Source organism: Cynocephalus volans, chromosome 9, assembly GCF_027409185.1.
Source record: "Cynocephalus volans isolate mCynVol1 chromosome 9, mCynVol1.pri, whole genome shotgun sequence".
Taxonomy (NCBI): domain Eukaryota; kingdom Metazoa; phylum Chordata; class Mammalia; order Dermoptera; family Cynocephalidae; genus Cynocephalus; species Cynocephalus volans.
Window position 1 is genome coordinate 86580433 of NC_084468.1, and position 17072 is coordinate 86597504.

A 17072-nucleotide genomic window follows, 5' to 3' on the forward strand; every position below is an offset into this window, starting at 1 on the left:
AATTGGTGCAGAATTTGAAGGCAAGAATGAGGCTTGAATCTTCAGGAGACAGTCTTCTCAGTATGGAAATAATTCTGAAGTAAATTATTCTTGATGCTTGAAGACGTATTTGAACATATTTAAAGGCTTTCGTGAACAGAAAATTAAATTCAGAATTTGAGGTCCTCTGGAAGAATGGAAATTTCTCTGAATTTAGTCACAAAACTGAAGTCACTCTTGGTTTAAACTATCAAATATTACTTGAAAAAAAGGTGTCAGCTGTAACAATCTTGTGAGTCCCTCTCAGTTTATTCCCCAACTCAAACCTGAAAGCTCTCAAATTAACTGAGCATTGGCAATGAAGTCTGGATCCACCTCTAATCTGTTAGTAGGACATCTTTTTTCAGCTCCCTCCATATCAGGGTAAAGAGTAGCTGAGGGAGGATTAGTAATTGGATATGTAGCCCTGCACATGTGGGTTATTAAATTCAGGCTGGCATAGTGATGTGCCAAATCTTTGAACAGCTGTTCAGTTGCCCCTATGGGATCTGTTTTATAAATAATTATACATTTTCTTCAGAGTTAATACCTGGCATCCTTAGATATTTAAAATAAAGTTTTAAAGTTACTAAAAAATGTTCATATTTTAATAGTGGAGTCAATACATTTTCTCTTTACGTGGCCATTTAACTTTGTAGTCACATGGTGCAAAGCTTTTGGCACTGTCTATCAAGTCTGTTATCTTTTACCTAAGTTGTCTAGAAGATTTAAGCTTAAGGTTAGGGTTCTAGAAAAGGATTTTGAGAGGGACCAGAGTAAATTTAAGAACGTATTTTATACTGTAACATGGCCATAAGTATTTTCAAGTACATTCAAACAGCCCTTCACCAGCACTTTTTTCTCTTCTTTGCCAAAATATCCCCATGTGCCCCCAAGCCATCTCATTTTAGTAAGTTTCGTTTACATCAGGTCTCTCTTGTGGAAGTTTCCAGAAACAAGGGTTGGTTCAGTTAGCATGGCCTTAGCCATACTAGGGTATTTACTTTAATTCTAGAGAAGTTTCCTGATTAATATTCAGTAGCAAAAGTGCTAAGAGATGGAATTCCCCCTCTGAATCTCTTCCTAGAAATGGAATTCAGAAAGCACAGGACTCCAGCCAGCCAGATTGGGGACTCAGACAAGCGTTTCTTGTCATAGATACAAATAGAGTTCTACTATGATAATCTCAACTGGCCTACTAGCACGTTAATGATAGACAATGCTGATTTGCTCCAACCCTGTGAAGTTCTACAAATAAGGAGAAACATCTGTGTTTCAAGAATGAAAGTTTTATCTATTTTAACATTATTTTTAAGTGATTGGTGGTGGTACTACTTAGTTTAAATTTAAATCCTAAAATTCACAGTGATTTTTTTATAATAGCATACAAATAGTACAAAATTCAAAGCTGACCATGTAAGACATATGAAAATTCAGTTAGGCTTAGCTGAGTTTGAGAATCTTCACCACCCTCCCACATAAAGTGGTGAAACGTAAAGATAGGCAGTTAGTATTATAGACATGATGATGATTATGTATTCAGCAGAAAAGTATCACCACTAGTTTTCTTGGAATGTCTCTCAATACTTTTGCATTTATGGAAAGGTAGACTGGTGTGATTTATTTCTCAAAAATGAAAACTTTCTTGATTTTCCTTATGGAGTGAAAAAAAAAGTGAGAGGCTGAAAACAGCAACCCACCTACGTTTAATCATTAATAATGAGCCGTTCAGTGAACTTAGGTCATGATTTTGGAGTTTGGAATCTGACCTTTCCTCAAAGATAAACATCATTGTTGCAGGTTGTGAGGAGGGTCACTCCCTCACTGGCTGCCATTGGAACAGTCCACTTCTCAGTGACTCCTAACTGGGAACTGGATGCAGTAGAGAGTAACTATTCAATATGATTCTTCTTGCTGTGCTTTTTCTCTGCTTCATTTCCTCATATTCAGCTTCTGTAAAAGGTGAGTTTGTGTTGCCTTTGCTAAACTTTAATTTTAATTTTTTGGAGGGGGGGAACTGTGTGCGCGCGCGCTTCTGTGTGTGTGTGTGTGTGTGTGTGTGTGTGTGTGTGTGTGTGTGTGTGTGTGTGTGTGTGTTGAGAGTTCTTAATTAAATCATCTTCAAAACCATGTAACTTTGGAGTGTTTGTGAAGGCTTGACTGGGTTAAAATGAGAATAAAATTAAAATTCTTACATACATTAAGAAAACAGAGGTCCCTTTTAGTTTCAGTCCATCATACTAATGTGTTTCTTCGTTCAATTTCCTATTCATGGTCTACTTTTAAAAGGGGGAAAAAAGATGCCAGCTATTGTTACCTGCCACTATTGGTCACACTGAATGCAGCTCCTTCATTTGAATTGTAAAAGAGGATTTTTAAAAAGCCACTTCTTAAATTTCCTTCTAGTTGCTTAGCAATGTGACATCAGGAAGAATTAGACCCAATGAAACAGGCATTTGATTTGCTAAAGAATTATGAATGAAATGGGAAGGCATATATTTAATTCCATTACCATTCAAAAGTAATAGATAGTGAACTAAAGAAAATAAAACTACATGGTATAGATTTAAGAAATAAGACGTATTTGTCTTTGGAAAAATAGTGTTGCTAGTTACAGTTTCTGTTTAAGATGAAATTGACTTTAAAAAACACATGTGAATTGATACCCTCAGAGAAAGGAAGAGAGGAAACAAACATTTTATGTAGAATGGTTTCCAAAAGTTGTATGCAATGTATTAGTGTGGAATCTTGTTTTAAATCAACTAGATTATAAACTCCTTGGATTTTTAGGTGTTGCACCACATAATGTCAGCACTTTTTAGAGTTTCTTAAGACACATTGTCAAGCTAACTGATCTAACATATAACTTATCAGCACCGCACTCTCCTGAGTGAGCCATGGGCCGGCCCTGTAATTTTTCTAACATATAACTTAGCATGACAGGGTCCAATTTTAAAAACTAAGTAATTGATATAAAACAATTCATTTATGAACTTGTAAAACCTGTTTGGGATAACTGTGGTTTTTGATCATAAAGTGAAGTTTGTCTCAAGATTTTTTTAATGTGGAAAATTTCCACGAGGGAAAAAAGTCAATATTTGTTATTGTAAATGGAGGACTAAATTTAAATTATTTTAAAGCAAATCACACTTTAGGTTCTTGAACTAAAAATAATATATATATTTTCTTACCAGTTTCTAAACTGTTTGGTATTTAAAGATATGGTCCTTGCTTAGACAAAAAAAAAATTTTAATGAGAAAAAAATAAAGATCTGTAAATGATATCTGACTGAGAATTGTTATATAGAGTTTACTATTTTATCTTCAAATAAGCTATTGAATTTTTGAAATTTGAGTGATTTAAACACCAAAATATCAACCTAATACCATGATTATTTTGAGAAAAATAATTGAGATATAGCAGTTATTGTGGGCTTTTTATCCCCCATTTTATAAACCAGAAAATTGGATAACTTGATATTGTCAAATGCATTTATAATGGATTTAAAGACACACATGCTCGCAACAGATAATGTCATATAGGGAAAATATGGTTTAGAACATGACAAATAGTTACATTTTGTTGTGTACAAGCTCAGTGGCAAATTTTTAGAATCTGAAGCTTATGCAATTTAGGAGCTGTCTTTGAGAAAAGATTAAAGAAATATCTTACTTTTACAAAGGTTACTGAAAAAAGATATGGCATGTGTACCCATTACTAAGGGCCCCTTCCGAAGTCTAAGAAGGAGTGTCAGCAAGTGGGGGGCCCCAAAGCTTAAGCTTCGTTAATTTTATGGTGCAACCTGCTTATGCCACTTCTCATAAATAAGCAGATAGGACTTGACAGTCCTCTCCACCTACATAGGATAACTTTTTGTACCATGATTTAATTATAGAGTCTTTGCCATTTTAACGATTGACATTTAATGAGCAAACTGCTTGTGAAGAGTCTACCTTGAAAACAGGCCATTCTAAATTTTGGAATCCCATGCATCACTTCAAAACTCTTCTCTAATTTAAATTCTTAAGGCAGCTGTTCAGCAAATCCTCAGATCTGGGTGGGGGTTGAGAACAGGTTGGAATGTGAAGAGAATGGAGGAGGGGTTAGGATTTGTATGGAAGAGGGTCTATACGATATGCTGAGTATGGATTTTCTAACCACTCAAATTTCCCTACTTTTTCCTGGTTATAGTTTGTAATAGTGGGTCTATTCTTCGTGCTTCTTTGGGTATTCTTTATAAAGTACTTTTACTTTCCATTTAATTTTGATACCTTTAAACCAGAATGGTTCTTGCATTTCTAGTTTTTATCCCAATCTTTGGCCCTACCCTTACTTTTCAGTTCATTTACATTAATTATCTTCCTTTTTTTTTTTTTTTTTTTTTCTGACCCTTCATCCTACTTTTTTACTTCTGACCTCATAGTTTTCTATTGGGTTCTTAAATTCCATTACTCATCACCCTTATCACTGTTGCACATCTCTTCACACCTCACCTTTAACTATCTCTGCTTTGTCTTCTTGCTCAAGCCAATTAATAGTGCTATTATACTCCTTAGAGTTTGATAAATGAGCATTTTAAGGTATTTCATTAAAAGTTCAAAATTAAAAGTTTTGTTGCTTTTAAGTCACTTAAAAAGCAATTCTCAATGCACTTGAAGGGGCAAATTGAAGAAGTAGTGACTCCTTTTTGGCTAAAATTAATTTCTCTTTCAGTTTTATCTAACATCAGTTCCACATTATGTATACTCAGAAGAGCAACACTAAAAAAGAAATTAAGTCAACAATATAAATGGAACATGTCCCCAGTGCCCAGTGTTGCCAGATCTCTGAATAACATAAACAGAGAAATATTTATCAAAGAGGGAAGGATAGCAGGGACAATGCTATAGCACAATCTACTTATTTGAACCATTTTAGGCTCTATCTCCTATTGAAGGAGGTAGGAAAAAGCTTTGGGAGAACAAGGCCCATTCCTTCCTGTGCTTTATCACTTCTAAGTCATGATCAAGAGCTGATCAATTATATGTCCATTTTCATATTCTTTTGACCAGTAAACTAAAAGTAAGAAAAAAGTGAACAACTTGATAGTTTGGAAAACTTTGGAATTTAGGAAAGGTTACCTTCTGCTAGATTTTTTATAGTTGTTTTGATCAGAAAACATCTTCATGTAGACCACAAAACTTGGACTTCCGTACATTCATAGATCAAAATGTGTGTTATATCTGCTGTTGGGTTGAACTTGAAGTCAAGTTCTGTCAGCTCTCATGTAATACTTACCTTTCAGAATTGCTGTGAGAATTAGATAAGCCAACATGTATTTCCTTTATGCTGTACATGGAATTTGATAGGTATTATGAAAAGAAGGCCACCCTGGCCAAAATATCTTTCCTGGCCGGAGAGCCAGTGTTTGAAGCTGCTTCAGAGTCCCCAGTTAAAATGCAGAAGAGATGGAGATAGGGGAGGTTGGGGGGAGTCACAGACTTCATCTCCTGATTCAAGGTTTTTTCCTGCTTTTCTGTGCCTTCCATATCTCAGACATCATGTTCTGCCTGCCTCAGTGCTTGAAAACCGTTTGTTTTTGTGTATATATACATGGATACCTGCTCCTACACTTCCTTCTCCTGGCTCTTCTTGATTCCTAATAAAATCCTTGTCCCCTTTCTTTTAAGGTTTGTTAGGTCATGTATCTTCACCACTCAAACTCTCTGGCGGCTTCCCATTTCACTCAGAGTCAAGCTCCAAATCTATGCAAATATCTCCCCGAGGCTTCCTGCCACCCAGAGACACCTGTTTGACTTAATCTCCTTCTTTCTCTGGGCAGTAGGTACTGTGGTAGGTGGTGGAGACTGTGGAGCAGATTGTTACTGTGGAGATGATAAAGACTTTTCAGAGGTTTTCTTAATTTTTTGGCTGTGCAAAGTAATTTTACTTCCTTTCTCAGCTGCCTCACTTCTGGTGTAGTCACCCCCAACCCCTTTCCTGCCCCCTCTCCATATGCATATTTCCTAAGGAAAAAGGTTATGGTTGCCTATTATGGTTAACTAGGCATTGCAGCTCCATTAGTATGGAGGAATAATGTACATTGAAATATGTTTTCACTATCTCCTGAGAACCATGAATAGAAAATATACAAAAAGAATTTGTATGACCATAAACTTCAAGTCATCTCTGGGAAAGACTTGATCCTATTCCTTCACATTTCTTTGGAATAAGTTAAACTGAATTAGAGAGTGTGTGAACTCACCCATTTTTCAATTCCTTGGCTTGGACTACTGACTTGTATTGTATTTGATATTAAATTGCCCTTGCCAATTTAAGCCTGTGCTAAGATTTTATGTAGTAAAACATCATTTTATTCAGGTACAGCTAATTTAAATTTACATATGCATATCCCTGAGATGATCCTTTGTACTGAAAGTTTGCTAATTAAATTAATAGAGTAAATTATATTGGAGGGATATTACTTAAATATCAAAAATGTCCAAATAAAAAATAGAAAAATATCCAAATTAAAGAACTGCCTCCTAATCCCTAAAATTGCTTTGGCATCGATCTGTTTGCATTCAAATAATATGTTAATTACCAATAGTTCTTATGAAAGTTATAAAGCAATTCATTGCAGAATCTCTTCTTGAAATCATATTTACATGATTAAAAGAAATACAATGGTATTTCTTTAAAAAATATTGTATAGTTCTAATCTGAATTAATTAGGAATGTAAACTAAGGTTTCTGAAATGGAAGCTTATTTGTTAGTTTATATATTTATTTTTCAAGTCAACAATTTTAGCAGATGGAATAGAACCATATTTCATTCAGCAAATATTTATTAAGCTCCCACTGAGCCCCACAATGCTAGAGGAATGCACCGACGGTGAGACACCATGTTCACTGGCCTGACGGGTGGCTTACAATTGAAACTTGACTTGTGTCACTATCTTTACGCAGGTCACACAACTGGTCTCTCATTAAATAATGACCGGCTGTATAAGCTCACATACTCCACTGAAGTTTTTCTTGATCGGGGCAAAGGAAAACTCCAAGACAGTGTGGGCTACCGAATTTCATCCAATGTAGATGTTGTCTTACTATGGAGGAGTCCTGATGGTGATGATGACCAACTGATCCAAATCACGGTGGGCATTTTCTACCAGAAAAATGCAAAAATTGGATGTCAGCAAAGTCTTTGAGAAGTGTATCATTTGACTGCATTTGTTCTGTGACCTTGGTTATATATCCATTTAGTTTGTTACCTATCACTAAAACAAGTAGATCTACAGTTTTGAAGTTTTTGCTGATCAAAAGTGATCTGATCTTTTCAAACTGTTGAAGCAGGCAATAGAAGTTATATGCTGGTGAGTAACTGGAGTATGAGGTCCAATTCTGTATATTATATTAATAGGGACATTAAACTAGGATCCATTCAAAATGTTCTGGAATACATGGCATGTGAATCTGGTCCAGAATTCATGTCATGTGAAAAGCAATTGAGACCACTCTAACTGAAGGAGGAGATAAATTAGGAGGTGCCTGAGTTCCTTGATTCAACAGGTGAAATTACCAATGAGGGAGTAAACCTATTCTGTCTCCTTCCTGAGGAGGGAACTGGGTACTCCCCTGCATGACAGTGTTTGGTAAGTTACAATGGTTTAAATTTATTTGTTGACAAGGGAGGTCAAATTAGATAGTCTCTTCCATTTTTAATATATGGTGATTCCATATTTGCTTTTCAAAAACCTAAAGGCAATAGTTGCCTTTAGTAAAGTTCTTTACTCTTCTGCATGTAAATGTGAAACAGGTGTGTAGGACCAAGTACTTGGAACAAGTAGTTGCCAATGTCTTTTATAATGAGGTGTCGATGCAAAACATTTACCAAGTGATCTTTGCTTCTTTGGATGTCTCTAATAGCTGAGGGTTTTTCCAAATTGGATCAAAATTTCATCATCCATCTGTCTGAGCCAATTCTTGATAGAACAGTAAACTATTCTGCAGAAAACATTATATAGCATTATATATTACCTTATTCAGTAATTAGACTGTTTATCCTTAATTTTATATATACAGATGAGGTAGAAAGGAGCAGGAGTCCTTTCAGACAATTGGTACAGAAAATGAAGTGGCAGCAACTGTTCAAAACAATTGAAGAGAGTGACGATGACATAAAAGACCTATATTTAAATCACAGTTATTTTAAGTCTGAAGTATTGGGATTTTTGCCTTATTCAAAAACCTAATTTTTTAATATCTTCTCCATTCTTTTAAAGTGAATAGCAAGGTCCTGTGAGTCATGAATTTAAAAATGATGGAAGAAATTATGGCCAACCCTGTTTATTCCTTTACTATTTTGTTATCTAAGAGACTCTGATGGAGACAGACATAGGAAGTTTTTCTAATAGGTTTCTGTTCATGACTCCAGATAAAGGATGTAAGTGTTGAAAATGTGAATCAGCAAAGAGGGGAGAAGAGCATCTTCAAAGGAAAAAATCCACCTAAAATCATAGGAAAGGAAAACTTGGAAGCTCTGCATAGACCTATACTCCTTCATCTTATCCATGGAAAGGTAAAAAGATTTTTGGGATTCCACATCTTATTTCTCCAACTCCTATTTTCCTTCTCTTCAGTAGATATTCTTTTGAGGTAATCATGTTGTCATCACTTTTATGGTAAAAGGAATTATTTCAAGAACTAATAAACAGAATTTCCAAATTAAATGCTTCCAAAGTAAATCAGTGCTGAGTTCTCTTACATTTTCTAGCCAATTTGTTTCCTATTTTTGTGAAATTCTTTATAGTAGAATTAAGTATTTATTTATTGATGAAAGGAATTTTGAAAATATGCATTCCTCATCAAGTTAGGAAAGATTACAAATAGTATGATACAGCAAGTCATCACAGCATGATTGGATAAATTCAGGAAAGTAGGCGGATTATGAGAATGAAATGATCTAACTTAACTAAGTAATATTAGCTTGTGAGGATATCAGTATCTAGCAACAGTACAAAGGTAAAGCTTTCGAACGGAGTTGGCATGTTTAAAGTACAGTTGATTTTTTAAAAAAGGGTTTAGAGATTATTTAAAAACTGTGACATGGAAAAGCATTTTATATATTAAAATAAAGAATGAATACTATAATATCCCTTTGAAAATATGCTCAAGAAATTCTGTAAGTATGCATGACTTATGGTTTGATTCTAGTCTATTAAAATGGTCTTAATATATTTGGAATCAAGAAGCAATTTTGATCAGTGAATTATTAGGCATTACCATGTGGCTTTATGAAATTTACAGATATTGTATTGACATACATAAAAATGCATCAGTAAAGATGAGAGCACCATTTTAGGAACCAAAGTAGAAAAACAGAAAGGGAACATTATAAGCATAATTCTGCACATCTCCAAAATTAAATTTCCCATATTCAAAATAAAGAAGAAAACACATACTTTAAAATAGAAATTTCAGACGTCTATGTTGTTAATTGTGATGTACATTTTTATGTAAAGCACTAAAACGGTACTCACAAGAAGGAATCGTGTCATAACTTCTCCTATAAGCAAATATGAATTACTATCTTCAGGAACGCTTTCTCTTCCTTCTCCACTTGTCAAAATACTTGCCATGTTTCAGGCTTTGCTCACAGGCCCTTTCTTTCATAAAGTTCACACCCTTCCAGCCAGCTGGAAATAACCATTCCTCTTTAGAACACTATTAGCACTTGGTATCTCACTCATGGCCCTTAGCACTTTCCTATTGGTCATTTGTGTACATTACTAGATGGTGAGTTTTGGTGGAGAAATTCCCATTCCTCTTATATTCCAGGCCCTCTCCCTCACCTCCATGCCCTTCCACTTTCTCCTTCCTCAAAGCATCCAGAGCCAAGCCTTGCACTGACTGATTTGGTATTGCCTGGAACCTTTCCCCACGTCTTCCCAAACCCCACAGTCCCCTGGGCTTGTTTCTATCAAAGCATTTATTATGGCATATTGTATTTCTCTCTTTATTTGTCTGCTGTCTACATTCAGAGTAAGTTCCTCCTGGGCAGCAACTGTGTCTTTATCTCTGTATATTCAGCACCTTGCTCATGCAATACTCAATAAATGTTTGTAAAATAAAGGGATGAACAAATAAGGTTATATGGGGCTAAAATGATTCAAATGTTTGAGAAAGGTTTTGCTTACTGTTTTCTTAATAATAGCTAAAACGACCTGAACACTTACTGGGTGCCAGGCACTGACTGAAGGCATTAAATGAATTGTCTCTTTTACCTTCCTGACAGTCCTAGGAAGCAGGTGCTGCTTTATTATCCGCTTGTGGTAGATGGAGAACCATAGTTAAGAGAAGTTAAGAAACTTGCCTAGGTTCACACAACTGACAAGTGGTGGAGCTGGGATTTGAAACATGGACTACTCTCAAACTACTATGTTCTGTCTTTCAGCTGGAAAGTATTTCGGAAAATGCCTGCCTCTTTGGTTGACTTGTAGTATTCTTTACTTCATTCTTCACCATATCTCTGATAGCTCACTTGATTTGCCTATGGCTCAACTTTGTTAACAACAAGAAATACTGTTATTTTCTTCTCTGGGCTTCCAATGTAGCAGGACACATGAGTCCACAAAATATCAATTGCATTTACAATCTTAATGACAACCAATCATTTTATAGCTCCTTTGGTAGCAGCTGAGTACAAAGTCTTTTGCTACACACATAAGAGGACTCAGTGCTCTCACTGTACAAAGGCTGGGATGGAACTGCCACATCATTATTTCAGTGACTCCAATATGCCAATTCTGGAGGATCTATGATTCATGATGATCTACGGTAGCCACAGGTTAAAGTACATCATCATATCTTTCAATTATACAATAAAGCACTTGTTGGAAAAACTTGACCCTGGAGACTAAGAAGCAAATGGAATTTTTGGCCATATCACTGTCAGAAAAGTTATTACTTAAACTAGCATTTCAGCTTACTATGAGAGAAAAAACTGCTGATGGGAAATTTTCTTAGGGTATTTTCTACCCCAGGCTCAAACTAAGTTTTATTCCCTGTGTCTGTTATTTAAAGAATGCTTATCAACATGAATTTTTTTATCCTTCCAGAGGTACCCCTCTCTTCCCTCCCCATTTGAAGCTCCTGTATTTACATTATAAATGCAAGCCCATCAAAATACTTAGATACATATTCATTGCACATCTTCTTTTTTCCATGCTCACTCATCTCCCCTACATAACTATTTGGGCATGACTCTAGCTTTGTCTATAAATCATAAACTAAGTTGGAGAGTTGACAGTTATCTGGTTAAATTGATTAACACTGACAAACAAAAGATGCCCGAAATTATAACATGGATCCTTTTTTGGCCTGAAAGCCTAATCCAATTAACTGGATAATTACCAGATTTCCATTTCTGGTTTTGGTTGTCTGTATATATTAAATTAATCACGTGGCTGCTGAGTCAGTCCTTTATTTTGTGTTGTTTCCAGGCATTGATTAGCTCTCTGAATCTGGCAGTGTACCTCCTGTACACACACTGAAACTCTAAAAGAAATGTGACACCATGAAAGCTTTCAAATTTGTCATATATTTCTTCAATTGTTTGTTTTCCAATGTGCCATTTCCTAGCTATGCTCTGTCTTAGATACATAACAAAGATAAAATGATAATCCCTGTTTGCTGAGAAATTTATTTATTTATTTTTTATTTTTGCTGTTTGGCCAGTTAGTGGAATTTTACCTTCTCGTATTCTTAAAAAATGTATAAATTAAGGGAACGTTTAGAGGGAGGCATCTTCTTCCTAAAAAGAAAATACACACACACACACACACACACACACACACACACACACACACACACACACATGAATGATGCCTCCTGATCCCAAGGGGAGACTGGCTCCCCAAATTCGTCTGGAAGAGGCACTGCATCTTCTTCCAGACCACTCTCCCCAGTCCCCCTCTAGATTTGGTTTCCTTAGGTTAAAAGCTTAGTTTGTAACCAGGTTGTGCCTGCTGCTGCTCTCTGGAAGCTCTGGGGACTGTGAATTTAGATAAGAGCCCCATGCTCTCAGATGTTCGGAACTCAATTCAGTACTGAATGAAATTATCAGCTTTATGGCCTGGATATAATAAAATTTACTCAGTTCCTGTTGTGAAATAATGAATTTAAGATTATTGCTGTGACAGCCACATGGATTGAACTGAAAAGTTCTGACTTTTTATTACTGTTTTTTTAATGATCGCAAGCCAGCTCAATTTCTAATAGTTTTGACACTTAGCTAATATGGATACCAGTGCCAGCTGCACTTTGGATATCACTGGTCTACACGAAAGAAACAGAATTTAGGCCCCAGAGGTAGCAGCTGTATAAAAGAAAAAGAGACTTACCCACTTTTCTAGTTCTAGGAACACAGTAAAAACTAGTAGAATTTAAAAAAGAATTTTTTTCCTGTGTCTCACAGTTTACATTGTTTAGCCTGCCAGAAGAAAAATGGCTCTAACACCATTTTCTTAGGGATCTTGAGGTCAAGATCAAAACTTCATCTGTAGATGTAGGTGTCATAGGACAACACTTAGCCTTATGCATAGTCCAAAGATTAAATCCAAGAACTTAGTTTCCTGAAATTTTAGGTAAATCTTTATAAATAGTTCAGCCATGGGTGTAGCCTGGAAGGAGAGTGAACATGATGATAGTACAAGTATTTAACCCACTTACGGATCTTCTTGCTTTCTGAAGTATTTAAGACTCAACCAAAAAGACACAGGTCATAGGCATGCATATGTTGGCACCGAGTGAACATTTCTGACTGTTTCTGGGCTCAAGCAATCCAGTTATCAACCTCTAATAATCATGATGTCTGGAGGTAGCATACTTCTACATATTCGAAAAGGAAATCACACTGTCATTATTAAAGGAAAGACGACCCAGTTTGCAAAAGAGAACTTCAGAAACTCAGGCTTGGGTCTGTGAAATTGCCAGTGATTTGTCTGAGAATATGATACTGTGGATTTTCAGACACTGAGGTCATTATTCCAATTCCCTTTGAACTGGTACAAACACTATTTTAACATTTCTAACATTTTATGGATTCATCCAGTGTAATGACTAAAATTGATTGCCAGATAAAGTACCTAGTAAATCTGTCACTAGGCAGAGTATATGTAGGAAGTAAAAATAGTGATTAGAGGCACTTGTTTGGATAATTCAGGCAAAATATTCTCTTCTTCTAAGGCATAAGAGAGTTTTTATGTAGGCTGAATTATTCAGATTGGTATTAATTAGACTCATTGCATAATTACTGAGCTTTATGTTTTACTTGAAAAGTCATGGTTGGTTTTAAGGAGGAATAGAAAGGCATTCAGGATATTTCTGGTACAAATGCTCAGCTATAATTATCATGGACCTTGGAAATTTTTACAGGGAAAATATATCTATCCTTTATTTCTGAATCATGTGACGCATTTGGAATCAACACGGGGTGAAAAACAGCAGGCTACTTTCCATAAAATCATCTTTGTACTTTTACCCTTGTTTCTTAAACATGGGCTAAATTATCAAAATGGTAGAAGACACTGTCATTATCCCTGTGCCTATAAATATCAAAGATAAAACAAAGCTAAATTATTTACTCTTGCCGCCAGATTACAGTCACTCCTTATTTCAACCTCTTTTCCTTGCATCCTAAAGGAAACCCCAAAGCAGTACCTGGAGCAAGTTATGCAGAGGTAGCTATCTCAACATCAAATCTTCCAACTGTCTGGGTCTCTCTCTGCCCAAGGCCAACATGAATACTTTGGAGGGCCAGAAAACGATTCCCCTGTAGAATTTTGTTCATGGCATTATGGCCATGCCTGGGCCCTTGTGCCATCTCAGAAGTGTCAGGGGTGGTGATTGCCATTCTCTTCTAAGAACCTTTTTATTTGCTGTTATCTTAAACCTGGTTAGTTTTTGTTTCAAGCAGGGTTGCTGGCAGAAAACATGCTGATGTGTTCAAAGAGAATGTTCCTGATTTCTCTTCCTTGGGAAATACTTATTTTCACAGAAACCCCAGCTTGTGTCAGTGCTTTGCTCCCTTGTGCTATGCCCATCATGTTCAGACCCTTCACGGTCAGTCTCCCTAAATTTCATATTCTGGTGGTCTAGCTTCTTAGAAGTTTAAATAGCTTCTTTTCACAAAAATAAATTCCGGCTCTGGAGTAAGATCTCTTTCTCCCGGAATTAATAGGGGTGAGAATCTGACCTTTCCTGCAACTTATTTAACCAATCTGATAAATGATGCATTTTTGCTTCATTTGTGATTTTCCTTTTTTCCCCCCCAGGTCAAAGGGTTCTACTCATATCAAAATGAGCCAGTAGCCATAGAAAATCTCAAGAGAGGGCTGGCTAGCTTATTTCAGATGCAGTTAAGCTCCGGAACCACCAATGAGGTACTTACTAATATTATTAAGGATTCAGCATCTTATTTGTCAATAATGTTACCAAAATTGTTTATAGGATTTCTACTTGTATAAATTCAGTAGAAAAGTTACTACTATGGTAATTCTCAGAAAAGGTGAGAGGGGTAGTCAAGTCTCATTTACATATGAAACAATTGCCATGTACCACAATGTTTATTACTTACAGTGTAAAGAGAATTAGAATCAGCTATCCTAAGGGGACTTATACAGTAACTGAATGTTAGCTATGCAGAGAACCTTGGGGATCATGCCAGTGGTTCCAAGACAGCACTGTGCACCACTATACCATGGGAAGCTTATTAAAAATATAGATTCCCTGGATTCACCCCAGAGATTGTCATTCAATAGATTAGGGAGGATCTGAGCACCTGTATTTTAACAGTCTTTTTCGGTTATCTGGATACACTGTCAGTGTGGGGTGCCATTGGTCCATACCACTCCCTGTCATTTCACAAAGAAACTGAGGTTAAACTAGAAAAGTTAAGTGGATCACCCAGTTTCACACCTGGAGTCAAGACTGGAATCCAAGTTTCCTAATTTGAATTCAGCCAGACCACAAGTGGATGAAAAAATCTGTTGACATGGCTGGGCCAGGGGAATGTTGGTTAGCTTGCTAGAATAGATTCCAGGTGTGGTGCTGACAGAGGTCCTGGGGAAAGCTCCACAAAGCAATACATTTGCCTAAACTCAAATTGCTGGTGTGACTAATAATGAGTTGAATTAATCGCACACGTTTTTAAGAATTTCTAATTGTATGCAGCCAGTCAAAGCCACACACACACACACACACACACACACACACACACACACACACACACACAGTCTAGATACAGCATTAAAAATCAATCCCCCTTGCCACATAGTTACCCATTTACCAGAGGTTTCGACCATTTACCAGAGGTTTCAGTTATGACCAGACCATTTGCCTGATTCCTATTGGACACAGAAATAGGAAAACTGTGTTATTCTAAAGACAATAAGAAAGTGCTAGTAAGATTCCAAAGACAATGGAAAAGAATCACCATGCTACAGGAAACCTTGAGTTCTTGTCTTTTTATCTTGTCATCCTGGGAAAAAAGGCAGTTCCCAATGATGTATAAGGGACCTCAATTCTCAAGCCGCTTCCCAGTAGAATTCAAATGGTACATGCAGAATTCCAAGTATTATGTTCTTGCTTTTCTTTTTAGGTAGATATTTCTGGGGACTGTAAAGTGACATACCAGGCTCATCAAGACAAAGTGATCAAAATTAAAGCTTTGGATTCATGCAAAATAGCAAGGTCTGGATTTACAACCCCAAATCAGGTATGAGCAATATCATTCTCTTTGAGGCATTCAAATAATTACATTTTGTAGATATTAATTTAAAGTAATTGAAAAATAAGGTAACAATATAATTTGGAAACACTTATAATTTTTAGTCTAGGTTATAGTTGCACACATATCAAATGAATGGACTTATTTCATATGTTGTAGGTGTGGAATGGTGGGGAAAGGGTATAAGGGGGAAGCTCTTTTGAAGACTGAAAGATAGTTTGCTACTTGAGTCTCTTCAAAAATTAAAAGCTGATTACTTGTTACAAAACGGCTATTTATTTATTTATTTAGGTCTTGGGTGTCAGTTCGAAAGCCACATCTGTCACTACCTATAAGATAGAAGACAGCTTTGTTATAGCTGTGCTCGCAGAAGAGACACATGCTTTTGGGCTGAATTTCCTACAAACCATTACAGGAAAAATAGTATCAAAGTAAGATAATGCTGAAATTTGTATTTTCTTTGCTATTATTTGATAATTATTATATTATTATTTGACTATTATTATATTTGGTTTGTAAATAGATATATATGTGTGTGTGTATATATATTGTGCTTCCTCATTTTGACTGAACTCCTTGAAAACTGATTATATTTTATTCATCTTTATTTTTCACATCACCTACAATAATATGTGGCACATAGTAAGTAATGTTCCTTAATAGAATTTTATTAAAAATGAATTACTTATTGAATAGAATTTAAATTTTAAAAAGAAAAAACTACTTAATTCATTCTAGTTCATTTTCTAATTTCTCTATCAAATGTTCTTAATGTAAGGTTAAAAAGTGGTGGCATTTGCATTTTCTTTCCTTGAGAGTTTTTTTATTATTGTTATTAAGAAACATAAAAAGCTCCAAAATTTTTCATGTGACTTATAACACTTAAATATTTAAGCCTGTTATTTCAATTTGAGACCATTTCTCTGGTCAGAATAGTTCTAACAGGATTAAGAGCTGGGATTTCAAGTCTAAGTTTGTGTTATTTTCAGATTTTAATTCAGAAAAGAACGTTTTCTAGCATTAAAAGTATTACACCTCATGCCATTCCTTCTCACAAATTTCCTCTTAAGTAGCCCTAATGTCAGAACAAAATGAATGCAAAATCTTGGAAGAAATACCTCAAACCATAAATGCTTGAAATTTTATGGAAGTCTCATCTGGAGTACAATTTGCATTCTACTTTATACAATATATCGTTTTCATATATTTCCACATAAAATAGGTGTATTTAACTACTTATCAGGTCTGCCAGGTTTCCGTAGCTATGTAACAAAGCACCCTAAA

The 17072-nt window shown here is 35.7% G+C and overlaps 1 protein-coding gene across 1 annotated transcript in view; it reads left to right on the forward strand.

Annotated features, from left to right (window-relative positions):
- The first annotated feature begins 1919 nt into the window (after window positions 1-1919).
- Window positions 1920-17072, forward strand: part of MTTP (microsomal triglyceride transfer protein) — a 41106-nt gene continuing 25953 nt past the window's right edge. The window contains exons 1-6 of the mRNA XM_063108374.1: window positions 1920-1980; window positions 6968-7155; window positions 8436-8579; window positions 14335-14442; window positions 15660-15776; window positions 16080-16219. Of these exons, the coding sequence (XP_062964444.1) occupies window positions 1920-1980; window positions 6968-7155; window positions 8436-8579; window positions 14335-14442; window positions 15660-15776; window positions 16080-16219 (758 nt within the window). The remainder of the gene's footprint in view (window positions 1981-6967; window positions 7156-8435; window positions 8580-14334; window positions 14443-15659; window positions 15777-16079; window positions 16220-17072) is intronic.